This window comes from Myotis davidii, unplaced genomic scaffold (assembly GCF_000327345.1).
Source record: "Myotis davidii unplaced genomic scaffold, ASM32734v1 scaffold394, whole genome shotgun sequence".
Classification (NCBI taxonomy): Eukaryota; Metazoa; Chordata; class Mammalia; order Chiroptera; family Vespertilionidae; genus Myotis; species Myotis davidii.
Window position 1 is genome coordinate 4,248,686 of NW_006287548.1, and position 17,300 is coordinate 4,265,985.

The following is a 17,300-nucleotide window of genomic DNA, read 5'->3' on the forward strand; positions in this document are numbered from 1 at the left end:
ACCACAGTTTCCGGTGTTTACCTATGCCGCCATCTTGGTTTCTCCCACATATTCTTTTTCCAGTTTCTTTTTAAAATAGTCTTGTAACATGAGTTTAGTTTACTTCATATATCATATGTCAGATACACAATTCTAATTAAAATGAACAGTACAAAAATATAAGAAGTAAATATTATAACATTCAGGTTGACCTCACTTAAGCAATAAGAAATGCCAAATATTGTTCTCACATCTTTAACCCTGACTTGAATTTAGGAAATAAGAGGGGACCAGAAGAATAATCCATGGTATTTTATGAATTTGATAACACATTGTCTTTCTCTAAACTGGTGAAAGCATGATTTTTTTAGTTTATGTCGACCAATTTGTTCAAACCTGCTTTTCTAATTAAATCTCTTCCTCTGCAGCAAGAATTCTTTGAACGCCTGTATGTCATGTACACTGTTGGATATTCCATCTCCTTTGGCTCCCTGGCTGTGGCTATTCTCATCATTGGCTACTTCAGGTGAGTGATTCCCATTCTCATTGTTATCCACCGAAGACACAGAGGTCTCAGTTTGTGTCCCCCAATATTTTTCCTAACACAAGTTTCTGAATTCAGCCTAGTGTTATTATATGACTTGACGCTGATAATTTTTTTTTATGAGAAATTCAGGGTTTTGTTTAACAGCGGATTCTTTCTATATAATTACTGTATAGATAACTAGAGGCCTGATGCATGAAATTCATGCAACATAGGCCTTCCTTTCCCTGGCTGCTGGCACCAGCTTCCCTTTGGCACTCGGGACCCAGGCTTCCCCCCAGCTGCTGGCAGGCACCTGGGACCTGGGCTTCCCTGGGCACAATGGATATAAATAGTACATTAACATTGTAATATCTAAATTTAGCTTATTCCTTTTTCTTTAAATATATTTTTATTGGTTTCAGAGAGGAAGGGAGAGAGAAGGAGAGAAAGTGGGATGGAAACATCAATGATGAAAGAGATTCATTGTCAGCTGCCTCCTGCATGCCCACTACTGGGGATCAGCCTGCAACCCAAGCATGTGCTCTGACTGGGAATTGAATCCTGACCTTCTGGTTCATAGGTCAATGCTCAACCCATGCTGGCTGGGCTAAATTTAGCTTGTTCTTATTTGACCTTCCCATTCTATGTTATGAAACAGAAAAAGAGATCATTGGATTAAAAATGTTCTTACTCCCTTACATTTGGGTACTTTGTCTCTGGAAGAGAAAGTAGTATTAGTGTGTTTATTACACAGGAAAGCTGTGTTTTCTTACCATCAAGCAATGGAGAGCTGAGCCCTTTTGACCAGATTATACCACAGTTTTCCTGAGTTTTTTTTTCTGTCCATCAAACTTGAAGAAAAACTCTTTTTGGAGTTAGCTTTCTGTACTGGAAATTAGTGTGATAAAATCTAACATACTAAGTATGTTACTAACTTGTATCTATGATCCTTTTATAATTCCAAAGCTTTTTATGTTAAAACTAGAGGCCTGGTGCATGAAATTTGTGCATGGGAGGCAGGGGTCCTTCAGCCCTGCTTGCACCCTCTTGCAATCTGGGATCAGGCCTAAACCGGCAGTCGGACATCCCTCTGACAATCTGGGACCTCTGGCTCCTAACTGTTCATCTGCCTGCCTGCCTGATTGCCCCTAACCACTCTGCCTGCCTGCCTGAATGCCCCTAACCACTCTGCCTGTCTGATCACCCCTAACAGTCTCTGCCCTAGCCTCTGCCACCACGGCTTCATCCCGAAGGATGTCCAGAATGATGTCCGGAAGGTCATTCGGCTGTCTGGTCTAATTAGCATATTATGCTTTTATTATTATAGACTATTATAGATGAGCTTGTTTCCTCTCCAACATGCCTAGAAAATAAAATTATGTAATGCTATCACAATCTTACATTTTCTTACAGAGAAGGTATTGAAACTGTGAAAGTTCCAGTTTTGATAATGTTTATCTCTGTTCAGTGATTCTCCATTAATCATTTATTACTTTAATATACAGTATAATAGAATGCACTAGTATTATTTAGTATAATATTTAACACTGCAAAATCTGGATGAACATGGTAGCAGATAAGGATAAATTTGAAATTAATTCCCAAAAAGTTACATTTTAGTTTTTGATCCCATTTGTTTCTATTGGGAATATATGAGAATGGGTTTCTGTCTTTGTTCATGTTTATTATATTTTCCACTGTTTTGGGGAGGAGTTTGGGCTCACTTATGTATTTTCTTTGCCCTTTTCTGTTCTTATCCAAATTTATAGCTGATTATTTTCTCTCCATAGACGATTGCATTGCACTAGGAATTATATCCACCTGCACTTATTTGCATCCTTCATGCTGAGAGCTGCAAGCATTTTCGTCAAGGACAGAGTGGTCCATGCTCACATAGGGGTCAAGGAGCTGCAGTCCCTGATGATGCAGGATGACCTACAGAATTTCATAGATGCGCCTTCTATGGACAAATCACAATATGTAAGTGTTTTCACCATTTTCTCTCATTACTGACTTATATAACATTACACATAAGTAAAACACTCCAGTCCACTAAATATGTGTTATATTGTTTTGGCTTATCTTATCTGTGGACTTCCTGAAATAGATGACCAATTTGTATACTGATGCTTCCTATTCAATTCTGTCCTCAATTCTCATGCCTAATTATTCATTCAAGAGTGTTCCGAACAGAAAGTGCAAAAAGCACATGATCGGAATGGCATTTAATGTATGACCCATAGCAGCTGTCACCACTTGCAAAAATAAAAAGTCCACTTGCAAACCCAGAAGCTAGGGATTTAAAGCCCATGACATTCGGTTCCTTTATTGTAGACTCAAACAGACTTCCATGGTACTTGAGTTTGTTGTTAAATGTCCTGGCGTTATTTATTAAATAGAACCACCCGATATTTCAGTTAATTAGATCCTTAAAGCAACATATCTGGAAATGAAGTGTAGTTAATTGGTGCAAATTAATACCCTATCTGTATCTGCTCTTTGCCTTGTAGCTTTGCATTCCAAGCTGATTCTGATTCTAGACTGGCTTTGTGACTTGTTTTACACAATAGAAGGAAGTGGAAGTGATAATGTGCCATGTGAGGGCAGACCTGTATGCGCAAGCCTAGCCAACCAAGATCAGCTGAGCCTGGCACAGATCAGCAGAATCACCTAGATTCATAAGATGTTTTAAATGTTTATTGTTTTAAGTCATTAACTTTTGGGGCATAAAGAAAAGACCAGAAAATAAGTAAAGTTATGGTAGAATAATAGATAATATATTCTTTATGCTTTTCTGTATTTTCCTAATTTTTCTCTAATGATCATGGATGTGTTTTTTTTTCTTTAAAATGTAATCTGCTGCCCTAACCGGTTTGACTCAGTGGATAGAGCATCAGCCTGCAGACTGAAAGGTCCCAGGTTCGATTCTGGTCAAGGGCATGTACCTTGGTTGCGGGCACATCCCCAGTAGGGGGTGTGCAGGAGGCAGCTGATGGGTGTCTCTCTCCCATCGATGTTTCCAACTCTCTATCCCTCTCCCTTCCTCTCTGTAAAAATATCAATAAAATATATTTAAAAAAAATAAAATTTAATCTGCTGATCATGGATATTTTTTATAAACAGGAAAAATTAAGGAAAAGCGATTTTTTTCTAAAGAAAATAATTATCTTAAAAATAGAATCAAACCTATAATCTTAAAAATGCTATGTTAAAATAATTATTTTCTAGTCTCTTTTGAAACCCTTGGCCTTCCTCTGTACAAGAGACATAGATTATAAAAAGAAAAATGAAGAATTGCTTTTCAATCATCTAATGTTGTCATTCAGTACAATTAGGAGTTCTAATATGATGCAATTCTGGTTTATTTGTGACAGATTGGGTGCAAGATTGCTGTTGTGATGTTTATTTACTTCTTGGCTACAAACTACTATTGGATCTTGGTGGAAGGTCTCTATCTGCATAGTCTAATCTTTGTGGCTTTCTTTTCCGACACCAAATACCTGTGGGGTTTCACCTTGATAGGCTGGGGTAAGGAAATTACTCTTTTTCTTTTAAACTGCATATGGATTTTAGGACTTTCTGTCATGCCTATCATTAACATTCTTTCAGGGATTTCCCTAGAATAATCCCTCCTCATCTTACCTCTACCCCTCCTTCTTTCTCTTTCATTGTTCGTCAAGGAAAAGTATAAGAGTGTGTCTGTAACCCTCCCAGTGGTAACAAACTTAGCATATGGCTAGTGTTCTGAGGCCACGTTCTTAAGAAGATTTTTTGGTGGAAACATAAGAGAACCACATTGTTAGCCATACATATGTAGAACTGCTCTGTCCATAGCTTATCAATGTCCTGAGTTAGCAATACAGTGGGGCCTTGACTTACGAGTTTAATTCGTTTGGAGAACGAGCTCGTTAATGTGCCCGTTAACTCAAATTACTCTGTCAACTCAAAGTAAAAAATTGGCGGAGAGACAGCTGGTATCTCAAAAAACTCATTAGTTGGGACACTCGTAAGTTAAGGCCCCACTGTAGTTTCATTCCAAAATTATCATTAACTTCTGTTTCTAGGTTGTGTGATGAAAATGCCAGAAAGGAAGTTATAAGATTAACTTGACTGCTTGTAACTATACAAATTACAAACTAATTATGTAGACTGACCATATCTTTTAGATGGAAATAATTCAAATTAACTTACGGGATAACTAATTTTAAAAAAAGATATTCAGCTCACATTTCAAAACTGCCTCACTAGGATTAGAGGGATTATTGGACGAAGGACTAATGCAACATGCACGACATGGAGAAAAGGATGTTGTTTGCTAAAATTAAAGAGAAATTAAAACTCATATGTGGTTAAAATTAAGTTTCAAGATTAACAATTGCACATTGCAATTGCTATTTTAACATTTAAATTATGAAGTGCTCAGCATAGGAAAAAAATGAAGTAGGTGGCTCAAAATCAAATTTGAAGGTTTTTTCCCCCTTCCAAAATTAGAATATTTCTTGGCCCATTTTGCCTTAAAATTGTTTTAACATTAAAAAATGTGAAGTGAGGAATATTGAATTTCCTTCTAGTTAATAACCTTTAAGAAAACAAAGGGTCACCTGGACAGTGTTGCTCAGTGGTTGAGTGTCGACCTATGAACCAGTAGGTCACAGTTCTCTTCCTGGTCAGGGCAGAATGCCAAGGTTGTGGGCTTGATCCCCAGTGTGGGGTGTAGGAGGCAGCGAATCATCTCTATCTCTTCCTTCCTATCTCTCCTTCTCCCTTTCTCTCTGAAATCAATAAAATATATTTTAAAAAAAGAAGACAAAGGGTCAACTTACTCTGACACTTCATATATTATGAAATAATGATTGTTATGAATAAGGTTTTATTTCAGAAGGGAGCTTGTCAGCCTTAAGGCTCTCCCATCTCTTTAACTAGCAGTTACTGGAAAAAAACCAAAAAGATACATTGCATTTTTTAGGGTACTTTGAAATATTTTTGGACAGCTTTTGGTAGTTTGACTTCAAGTCAAAATTATATCTGTGTACCAACATAATTACTAGATGTTGGCAAAAGTATTAATAGAAAATTTAACAATAAATGTAGATATTTGTTTGCATTGTGTTTCTTTTTCTTTTTGGATTTCTACAGCACTGGTCACACTTGTAATAAATTCTTTTTCCTCTATTTACTTATTGGTTTGATAGCTAACTTCCTCATCAACTCTTATTTATGCTATATCAGTCAATTCTGTCCTTCCTTATAGTCAGGACTTTGTCTCACTGAAACCCAGGAAACTAGTTAAGTCTTTCTATGAAAAAGAGAATTTTCAATGAGCTTCTATGTGAGTATGAGTTTCTTACCTTTTTTTTTTTTTTTTTTTTTTTTTACAACTTTAAGCTGTCCACAAAATTTTTGGCAAAGGAATAACTACAGTAGATAAGCATCATTCCTTGAACTTGTTTTACCAAATGGTTTAAAGACATACATAACAGCAAGTAGGATTTATATGAAAACTCACTTTGAAAAAGCTTTTTTATGTGAAATATATGCTCACTCAATTAACCATAGTCTAAAAACACTAATAACCAATCTTTATAGCATTATTATTCTAGAGTTGGTCTATCTTCTGACTCTCTTTTAAATTCTATTTTTTAAACAAGTAAATGCTCTAGCTTAGGGCATATACAGTTAAAAGAACAGTAATATTATTTGAAGAATCTCTCTCCACTGCTCATAGTTACTATTTATTGAAGTAAATAGCTATTTGATTAGCAGACTATTTTCTCACATCTCAACACTGAGAATCTAATTTTAAAACATTTTTATTTCTTATTCATTGTTCCAAATTCCTATGAGGAAAATAATGATAAAAAACATTGCAGCTGCCTTGCCAGGATCATTTGCTAGAGTAATTCACAGTGAATCCAGTTTCCTACTTTCTTTCAATGAGGTAATTTGTTGGCTTCACTAGAGAAGAGAGCTTGCTTGGATTCCTTTGTTATTCATTTGGAACCAATCATTACAGCTTTCAGCTCTCCTCAGCTGGGTGTGGAGTTACATTACTTACACTGATTTTGCTGATTTTTAACAATCAGTAGGAAGGGAAGGAAGTGACAATCTAAAGAGGAGCAGATGCCACATCTGACCTTTAGTAAATTGAAGACAAATATTTAAAACTAGAGGCCTGATGCATGAAATTTGTACACGGGTAGACCTTCCTTCCCTCGGCTGCCAGGCTGCACTCCCCTGCTGACCTGGTCGCCCCAAACTGCCCTCCCCTGCTGGCCTGATTGCCCACAATGGCCCTCCCCTGCCGGCCATCTTGTGGCAGCCACCTTCTGACCAAATGGGGGTGGCCATCTTGTGTGATGATGTGACAGTCAATTTGCATATTACCTCTTTATTATATAGGATGACCATTTTTACACATCATTATTACAAAATAAGGTATATAGAGGAGTATGGGCAAATACTGATGATGCCTATGTTTCTTTTCTTCCAGCCAACCTCATTCTTCATTTTTCCCACCTCTGCCTCAGTTTCCTCTTGAATGTGGCATTTTATTCTTGGTTCCATTTTGTTCTTTCAACCACACATTTAAAAAATATAGCTAGTTCTATACTTAAAAGGTGTTAGTCTTGTTTCTTTGTCCTTATTGAATGTAATTTACCTCTATGTCAGCAGCCATTCTTAATTACCAACTGTCAAAATAAAATGTCAGAATGTACATATTATCATAAAAAAAGCACTTTTTCTGGTTATACTATGTAGACATGTCCTCATTGCCAGGCTTGTATGTAGAATATTTTCATGTTCTGTATTTTCTGAAAATAATCAGGAAAAGGCACTACATTTCCAGTTTTATTATTTCTGTGTAAAGTGACTTCAATCTAGTAAAGCTTGACCTTACATCTCTCATATGAAAATTGGGCCAACCTTCATCCTCAGACTTTTGGGACCAAGTAACATCCCTGTATTGGCTCACTTCTCAAATGGACAACATGAAAATTAGAACTTATCTTGTTCACATAGTAACATTTTCCATGTCTGTTTTCCCTCTCTCCACTTTAATAGCATATTTTTATGTGTGGTGAATATAAGAAAAAAATCTCTTCATCTTAAAAAAGCAACAACATGGTCTCTGAATTCTTTTCTGATTGCAGGGTTCCCCGCAGTATTTGTTGCAGGCTGGGCTGTGGCACGAGCAACTGTGGCTGATGCAAGGTGAGTGAAAAAGAAGAGGTAAATGTAGAAAAGCATTCAGGTGCCTGCTGTCTGTTCTCATGGTCAAACTTATTGCTATTGATGGAGTTGTGTCTCCCCAAAATGTATTTGTGGAAGCCCTAACCCCCAGTGTGACTGTATATGGAGATGGGGTCCAAAGGATGTAATTCAGGCTGAATGAGGTCATAAGCGTGGGGCTCTGAGATGATAGGATTGGTGTCCTTATAAGAGGAGGCACCAGAGAGTGTCCTGACTCTCCGTGTGCATACAGAGTATAGGTCTTGTGGGCACAGCAACAGGACACCAGGAGAGGCCTCCACAGAAACAGACCCTGCTGACACCTGCATCTGGGACTTCCAGCCTTTAGACTGGGAGGAAGTAAATGTCTATTGTTGAAGCCACCCAGTGTGTAAGATGTAATGGCAGCTCGAGCTGACTCATGCACTTCTGTTACATGAAAAGGTGATTAAATGACACTCCTTATAGAATTTTAAAACTGAAAAAGCCTTCCTTTGTATGTTCAATAGGGTTTAGAGTATCTTCTAAAACAGGGGTGGGCAAACTTTTTGACTCGAGGGACCACAATGGGTTCTTAAACTGGACCAAAAGGAGGGCCGGAACAAAAGCATGAATGGAGTGTTTGTGTGAACTAATATAAATTCAAAGTAAACATCATTACATAAAAGGGTATGGTCTTTTTTTTCAATAGTTTTATTCATTTCGAAGCCTGTTTCGTTTTTCTCCAGATGGCCAAGATGCAGAGAATTTCAAGGTTCTGGCTTTGAAAGGACAGATCAGGACACGAATCAATGATATTTCACTGAACATAGCTAAAATTTTCATTTCTATGGACAAAAAGTATTTGCATTCAGTTTTTTATTACATTCCTATCAATAAGAATCATGTGCGTTATTGTAGGTTTTCTACTGCATTCCTATGGATAAGAATGATTTTCATTATTTTCAGTGTTCTACAAGTTGTGAAGTTATAAAATTGAATTGCTTGTAAAATAAAAGTATCAGTTCCAATAATAATAAAAATAAAGTACCAGATGCACCACATTTAGAAGACTAATTTTTTTGTGGCTCTGGAAACGTGGTTTTAACTCTTGTTACTATAAAAATAATTCATCAATATTTATAATACTCTGTAGCTAATGGTATGGAAACCAGGACACATTACACTTTTTTTCCCACTGGTTTGGGTGTTTTATGAGTTTTTTTTCTTGTTGTCTTAAATGCTCAGGACTGGAGTTCTTTGTAAAACTTAAAATACTACTTAATTCTCACTGCCTGTTTGTTTGCCAATTTGTTCACGAAAGCTTTTTTTTCCTGTCTCAGGTGCTGGGAACTTAGTGCTGGAGACATAAAGTGGATTTATCAAGCCCCTATCTTAGCAGCTATCGGGGTAAGTTTAAAAGCCTGGATAGATTAAAAAAGAAAAAAAGAAAAGGATGCAGAATTAAGCTGCTGCTAAAACCCGGAGAAAGTTTGTCTCTCTTCTAGGAAGATTAAGGAAATGGTCACAGTACAGCAGTCGCTGTTGGGAGAGTCTGGGCTGGGGCTCAGACCCTTATTCGTGGCTGACACAGAAATTTATCTGCTGAGATTTCTAATTTGCAAAGTGAAACAGGAAGGTGGTGATAGAGGTTCTAAAAGATTCGCCAAGATGGTACCCTCAAGAATTCTGGAAGGAGACTTAGGTAGAAAAGGCCATTTGCGTCTTCTTGAAGTATAATTATGGCAGTTCTAATGCAAGGATTCTTAAGGTTTCTCCAATACTACAAAGTCCATTTAGTCTCAAAGAGCACCTTTCTGCTCACCGAGCGTTACCTTCCTGTTGCATTATTACAGGTCAGGGTTATCACAGTTTCCTTTGGTTCCTATTGTAGAACCAGCCTGTAAGGGGGGAGACGAGCCCAGGACCCCATCTCAGCACTCTGACTGTGGTGCTCTTCCCTCACAGCTGCTTGTGTCCCGAAGCCAGGAAGGATGATGCTGGTGCTAAAAAACACTGCAGCGTGCTTACCGCTGCTGGCCACAGCTTTGCTGTACTAATTTTTCTAATCCTCCCCCTCACTCCAAATGAGGAAACTGCCCAAGGTCATGAGCTAGTAAGTGGTGGAGCTGGGATTCCGACTTCAGGGTCACTGTCTCTACCCAGTGAGCTCCTGTGCTTATAGTACAATCTAAATCCCTGAGACTCTAGGAAGGACCATCCTGTCCCTCATGCCTGCACCCCTCTGCAGCGGTGCCTCAGGGACCCTGTCTTCCGCTCAGTTCCTTGAACTTGTCCACTCTGTCCATTTCATTGTACACTGTACCCCCGCAAGGCTGAGATGCGCTTCCTTCTCTGCTCCTTACTTTATTTATTTATTTTTAATATTTTGATTGATTTCAGAGAGGGAGGGAAGGGAGAGATAGAAACATCAATGACGAGAGAGAATCACTGATCAGCTGCTTCCTGCACGCCCCACACCAGGGATTAAGCCCACAACCCAGGCTTGTGGCCTGACTGGGAATTGAACCGTGACCTTCTGGTTCAGAGATGGACGTTCAACCACTGAGCCACCTAGCATAACCTGCAGACCGTAATGGGGTTTTCCCTTCTCAAGATCATCACAGTGAATAATGCTTGTGGTTGGTTGTTGAATGCCCATCACATTGCAAGGTTAAGTGAACAAAACCCCTATATTTTCTAAACTGTATTCCTAGTGCCTAGCAAGTTTCCTGGCAAATAGTGGTCACTCAGTAAATACTTGTTGAAAAAATAAAACAGGCATACAAGTTAGATATCCTGGGAACGTAAGAGGGAAGGCGGGAAATAATAGCAGAAAGCAAGTATAATTGCAGAACTTCTGAGTCCATTTCATGCAACCTTTTCATTTTCCTAGAGAAGGAAATGGAAGCCCAGATATTAGTCACCTGGCTAGTGTGACAAAACAAAGACTATGATATATTCCATCTGATACTTGGTGGTTCCAGCCTCATTTGTTGTTGTTTTTTTTTTGGTACATCCTCACCTGAGGATGTTTCTCCATTGATCTTTTAGAGGGAGTGGAAGGGAGAGGGAAAGACAGAGAGAAACATCGATGTGAGAGAAACACATTGATTGGTTGCCTCCTGCACGTGTCCGGACCAGGGGCTGGGCCTGGGAGGAGCCTGCAACCAAGGTACGTGCCCTTGACTGGAATTGAACCCGGGGCCCTTTGGTCTGCAGGCTGATGCTTTATCCACTGAGCCAAACCGGCTAGGGCTATAACATATATTATTGACCATGTTCTTTTCACTTGCATTCCAAAACATGTCAAGATTGTTTCTTGTCCAATAAATTCAATGTAAATAAATAAATAAATATTCTTTATTGAATTTATGGGAAATTATCTTTCCATCTTTATAGCAATATTATAGTGTTTTTATATATTAACTTTAGGATCAATGGTTTGTTTTTCAGTGTTACATACTTGTAGCATGGTTTTATGTAAATATATAGCCTCCATATATGCCAGGGATTTTAAATGTAAGTTGGATCCCTCACTTAATTCTGGCTTTGGAAATTATAATAGCATAGATTCTATTAATTGGATTCTTGTATTTCTGAGAGTAAAATCTGATAAAATGTGGTCAGAATTTCTGAGCAATATATGAAGCAAAATGAATTTAAGAGAATCAAGGAATTTGTAAAGGATGAGTATTTTATAGGTTCTAATGGGAATAAATTCTAATAATTGAATTTTAGAGATAATCACAGACTTTAGTACAAATATGTAAGGAACCACTTGATTTGGGAATCCTAGAATCTAAACTTGTAGCACTGTTGTTTTCTGTGTTTTGCTCACATTATGTTAAAATTATGTTAATGCGAATTAGCATCATTAAAAAACATTAATTTTTTTATTCTGAAAATAAATCTCTCAAATATAACTTAATTATTCACCTGCAACATCTTGATGTTGATTTGAGGATGATTTTAAAATTCTTTTATATAACATTAAAACCTGAGAGGAATCTTTGCTAATTGACAGCAGAACACAGAGCTCTGTTTTGGTCCTGGCCTTACAGGGCATCATTCGAGGGAGCGGATGTTCTGTCTGAAGAGCAGGGGGAGCAGCAGGCAGGGCAGCATGGTCTAGAAGTGGTCATGGTGAAATTGGTAGATGCGGTGAGTTCTGACCAAGCAGGGCACTGCCCCCTGAGGACCTGCGTTTACACTGGTGTCAGCCTAGAGAGGCTGAGACAACGGAATAGAAATGCAATCACAGAAACCGATCAGACTTGCTCCTGAATACTTAGAAGATGGCCTCGAAGATGCCAGTCACAAGGGGTAGAAAAAGGTTTTGGGACTTGCAGAAATATGAGATCTTGAATTCATCAGTTAAGGAAAAGAGAAAGAGGAACTCTGTCTTAATTGTTTCCTGCATCCCGTGCTAGTCGGCTATCTCTTTTCATCCATCGTAATTTTCAGTCTTTGAACACAAAGAAGTTCAACTTATATAATTTTATAGACAACTTGAAGACAAACGTAATAATTCTTTGTAATCTTACCTTCTCTTTCAGCTGAATTTTATTCTGTTTCTGAATACAGTTAGAGTTCTGGCTACCAAAATTTGGGAGACCAATGCAGTTGGGCATGATACAAGAAAGCAATACAGGTAATTCTGGGACAGGCATCCATCAGAAGAAATATTTTGGTACAATTTAGTATAAAGAAAAGATAACAGTTGATCTGAAATGTCTCTAAAGATAAATTTATGAATGTGTATTTTTGTTTGGTTCAATTTGTGGCTTATCAGAAAAAAATATATAAATAACCTAAAAATTGCCCAATATGCTTAAATTCAGAGTACATATATTTTTTGCCGAAGCGAGCACCTCCCGAAAATCTCTTGTTGATGATCTTGACAGACAATTTTTATTTGCATTGTTTTGTTTTGTTTTGTTTTTGTAGCCAAAAAAGTAAGGATTTATTAAGGAGATGGCGCCATGCCCAGAGTCACAGGTAGCTCATGCTCAGAGATTTGGCTCTTATTTCATTCTTAAAATAGTATATCATAACTGAAAAAAAGAAAAATAGGATTGCTATATTGTTTTTTGTCTTTCCATCAAATTTGCACCTACCATATATAAATTTTTAACTTTCATATGGACTGTTTGAGCATGTCCATTATTCCATCTTTAATGAAGAAATGGGCAAATTGAGTGTTTATGATCATTATCAAACTATGATAAAGGTGTGTCCATTTCTCCCAATGATAGAACAATGGAAACTATAAGTAACCTTTCATTCTTTTTCAGAAAGTGAAACAGTGCAGTGGTGTTGGGAAGCTGCTTATTTCTCTAGTTCTGAATAAAAGCGACTTATTTCTGTAGTTCTGAATGATGTGAACTTGTGTTTTTAGCGAAAAGCTGCCTAAGAGATTTGAGCAATTCTGGAGAGGACAAAGGGTGGATTATCTTAAAAACAGGGCAAACAATATTTTGAGTTTATTCATGGCGATTATTTCTCAGAATAATTGAAGAGAAAAATTTATCAAGGACTGAAATAATCTATTAAGAATGCAGAATTGATTTAAAGTAATCTGGTACCCAGAAATTTCTTAAATTTGAAGTCATTAATTAGAACATGGTCTAGAGCAGCCGTGGGCAAACTACGGCCCGAGGGCTGGATCCGGCCGGTTTGAAATGAATAAAACTAAAAAAAAAAAAGACCGTAACCTTTTATGTAATGATGTTTACTTTGAATTTATATTAGTTCACACAAACACTCCATCCATGCTTTTGTTCCGGCCCTCCGGTCCAGTTTAAGAACCCATTGTGGCCCTCGAGTCAAAAAGTTTGCCCACCCCTGGTCTAGACTAAGAGTTGTCAGGGAAAGTATTTTTTCAGCCAAAATGCATGTTACTCATTGACGAAACATTTATTTTTAATAATGTTCAAAGTTGAGCTACAGGTAAAAACGTAGTGGGAAATGACTTCCTTTTTTGGAGAGAAAAACATGGGAACCGACTTGGCCTGGATTTGGGAATTCAATTCAGTATTCAGTGTCTGAGGCCTTAGACTATCAGGTTTAAATAGCTTCTCACTTTTAAACAGAGATTGAGGAAAATGTGTCTGGTCTGTCCCAGTGATATTCCTGCCAGGAGGCTTAATTGAGTTCGTGTTTATGCCCATTCATTTTTGTGCCTTTAAACTTTTAGCTCTTTTGGTTATTACTTTTGTCAAACAAATGTTCAAATATTTGTGTTAAAATAAAGCAATGAAAAAATATACTTCCAAATCGTGGTGTCTAAACCAGCTCTTAAACATTTTTAAACATATTGCAGAGCTGAGAAAGTCTCCAGGTGAGCTTGCAAACACAAGGAAAGACTTCTGAAAAGTACATGATATCACTTTGTCGCTATAGTGGCTTAAAATTGAAAAGGAGTTAACATGTTAATACAATCAGCTTTAAAAAACTTTTTACTTTGAGATAATTGTGGAATTACATGCAGTTATAAAAATAATGCAGAGATCTCATATACCCTTTACTCAGTTTCCCCTGAAGGTGACATCTTGCATAACAGCAATTTACAATAACTTATTTTACAACAAGATTGAAGAAAATCAATCAGATTTAACAACAGAGCTAATACATTTTTTTCTTTTTTAAATTATAACTCAATTCTTTTGCAAAGTAAGCAAAGATTACCAGGACTGGAAGAACAGGAGAGATAAGAAAAATGCAAGATTTAGTGGAAAGGAATATTTGAATGTTTTGGCTAATTTGACTTTCCATGCAATATTACACAAAAATCATATTTAATATTTGTTATTTTTGGAATACATTTAACCAGTATTTGTTACATAGCACGATAGTAAAGAGGACAGATTTTAAGGCTGAATCTACTACTAATTGTATAACTTTGGGTGAATACTTTCCTTTTTTGAGCTTCTATCTTCACCTGAACAAGGGATCATAAAAGCTCTCTCATATAGTTTTTTTTTTTCTTTCTTTGTTTTGTTAATCCTCACCTGAGGATATTTTTCCATTGATCTTTTAGAGAGAGTAGAAGAGAGAGGGAAAGACAGAGAGAAACAGCGATGTGAGAGAAACACATAGATTGGCTGCATCCTGACCAGGGCCCGAGCCCTATGCAACCTTTGGTCTGCAGGCTGACGCTTTATCCACTGAGCAAAACCGGCTAGGGCTCTCATACGGCTTTTATCAGGAGAGAGGGAGAGAGAGTTATATGTGTAGAAAAGAAGGAAAGATTAACTCAAGGCCAAGAAGGGTTGAAAAGGAAGAAATAGTTTTGTATTTTTAAGCTAAGTTGACTCTGAACACATTGTGGACGGATCACGGGAATTCTCATGTTTTCTGTTATTACACAGTGTTTTACAAAGTATCATATTTAAAAAAGATATTAGCTTGTAAGAACATGTCATAAATAACTTCAAAATGCAATGGGCATTTAATTTTAAAGCTTGCCTTTTACATTTATGTAAAACGTTTTTTGTACTTGTTCAATAGAAACTGATCTAGCCACTGGGTAAAGCTAGCAACAAAACTACTGGCCCACAACGTGTTAAAAGACAAGTAGAGATTTCACCCGGGGAGAGATGAGCTCGGGAGAGATATTGTAAGAACTGGGTATTTCTTTTCTACATAGGACACCGAATCCAACAAACATTACACTTTTTTGCTTTGCCCGGGGACCCAGAGTCACCACCATGTTTCCGGCAAGCCTGAGGCCACTTTCAGTTTTTCATCTGTGAGTCACCCCATTACACAACTGTGCCTTTTCAGAGAGCTGGGCTGCAAAGATGTACAATGTGCATCGGCGACCAGATGGAACCTGAAACAAAGCAGTGCCCAGGACTGCTGAGTGATTTGATGTCTGGAAAAGTCCATCTTTATAAGTGAACTAGAGGCCCCTGCCTTCCCCTGGCTGCCTGCCGCCGCTGCTGGCTGGGGCCTCCCTCCCTTCCCCTGGCAGCGGCAGCTGGCTGGGGCGCTGCCGGCCCGCTGCTGGCTGGGGCCTCCCTCCCCCCCCCCCGCAGCGGCAGCTGGCTGGGGCCTCCCTCCTACTCCCTGGCTGGCCCCGTCCCCTGGTCAGACTCCCGGACGAACCCCTGGTTGAGGGGACAATTTGCATACTACGCTTTTATTATATAGGATAGACAGATGGATGGCCCATGTATGCACTGGCCTAGGATACACCGCTGCTCTAACTCGTTCACTGTTTTTGAAGGATAAATTTTAAGAGGATGTAATCATAACCCTTATACAAATATAAGTGAATACATTTCAAAGATTTTATTTAACTTATTAATGAAGGAAATGGTAAAATAGCACATATGTTTTAAAGAGAATAATGACTGCTGAAATGAATTTACAAATGGATGCAAATTAGCAAAACTTGTGCACATCTGTAGGGCTATCATTAGTGGCATTCCATTGGACACAATTTACATTTCTATGGGTAGCAATTATTTGAACTGCTATGCTAGGGAGACTTCTAAGATAGCCCCCAAGACTCCTGCCTCCCCTGTTTACATGGCCTGTATAATCCCCACTCATGCTCTTCCTTGAGTGTGGGCAAGACCTGTGATTGGATGGTTTCTGCCTTGATTAGATTACATTGTATGGCAAAGGTGATGGGTCCTGTGAGTAGGACACTTTATATGAGACTCCATCCTGGCATCCTGGAGAGAGATTCTCTCACTGGCTTTGAGGAAGTAATCTGGCATTGTGAGGACCTGTGGCTAGGACCTGAGGACACCCTGAGGGAAGTCTGTAGGAACCGAGTAACCCCACCAGCAATCCTACAGCTGCAAGGAACTGAGCTCTGCCAACAATCTGAATGAACTTGGGAGAGAACCCTGAGGTCCAGATGGGAATGCAGGGTCCCTGGTCCCTGGCCAGCACCGCACCTCCAACTTTGTCAGACCCTGAGCAGAGGACCCAACTCCGCTGTGCCTGGCCGGTGGCACAGAGAAACTGAGAGATAATAAATGGTTTAAGCTACGAAATTTATGGTAATTTGTTCCATAGCAGTAGAAAATGAATTTCAATCCTATCTTTTTTCTACAAATTGACTTTTATCTCTGGAGAGATGTAGATGAGCCTGGTCATAGGAAAGAGAAGAAAACCCAGATGGCTGAGCTAGCAGGAGAGCCACTAAATTTAGTCTGTGGCAACGTTTTCTTCCTCTGCATCGAGCCAAACTGTTCCTAAACATTTTCATTTGTGATCATTTCCCAGAGTGCTGCTCCTCTTTATGTTTTTGTTTGAACCTAGGTTTTGGCTCTTGGGCTTACACAGGAGGAACAAAGTTAGCGTGGCTGGAAAATAGTTTCCAGGGGGATTTACCCATTCGTGAGAAAGGAGGAAACACAGTTTTCCTTTCAGATTGACTTTAGACCAGGCTCTCAAGGTTCTGCAAACGTAGAACCTGAGGTTCCCTTTTATCTGATTCGACCACATTACAATGCCATGGAGGTATTCAGGGTCTCCTGCCCGGATATGCAGTGATGGAAAGAGGGTTCTTGCCTCTGAACATTGAAAGGATTAGTTAGGTCAGAGAAACCCATTGTCTTACCAG

General features: G+C 38.5%; 1 protein-coding gene across 1 annotated transcript in view; it reads left to right on the forward strand.

Annotated features, from left to right (window-relative positions):
• Window positions 1-17,300, forward strand: part of PTH2R (parathyroid hormone 2 receptor) — a gene marked incomplete at its 5' end in the record, with an annotated part of 47,075 nt that overhangs the window by 25,586 nt on the left and 4,189 nt on the right. The window contains 6 exons of the mRNA XM_015561101.1: window positions 408-505; window positions 2,296-2,485; window positions 3,880-4,033; window positions 7,657-7,717; window positions 9,058-9,124; window positions 12,274-12,368. Coding sequence (XP_015416587.1) covers window positions 408-505; window positions 2,296-2,485; window positions 3,880-4,033; window positions 7,657-7,717; window positions 9,058-9,124; window positions 12,274-12,368 — 665 coding nt within the window. The remainder of the gene's footprint in view (window positions 1-407; window positions 506-2,295; window positions 2,486-3,879; window positions 4,034-7,656; window positions 7,718-9,057; window positions 9,125-12,273; window positions 12,369-17,300) is intronic.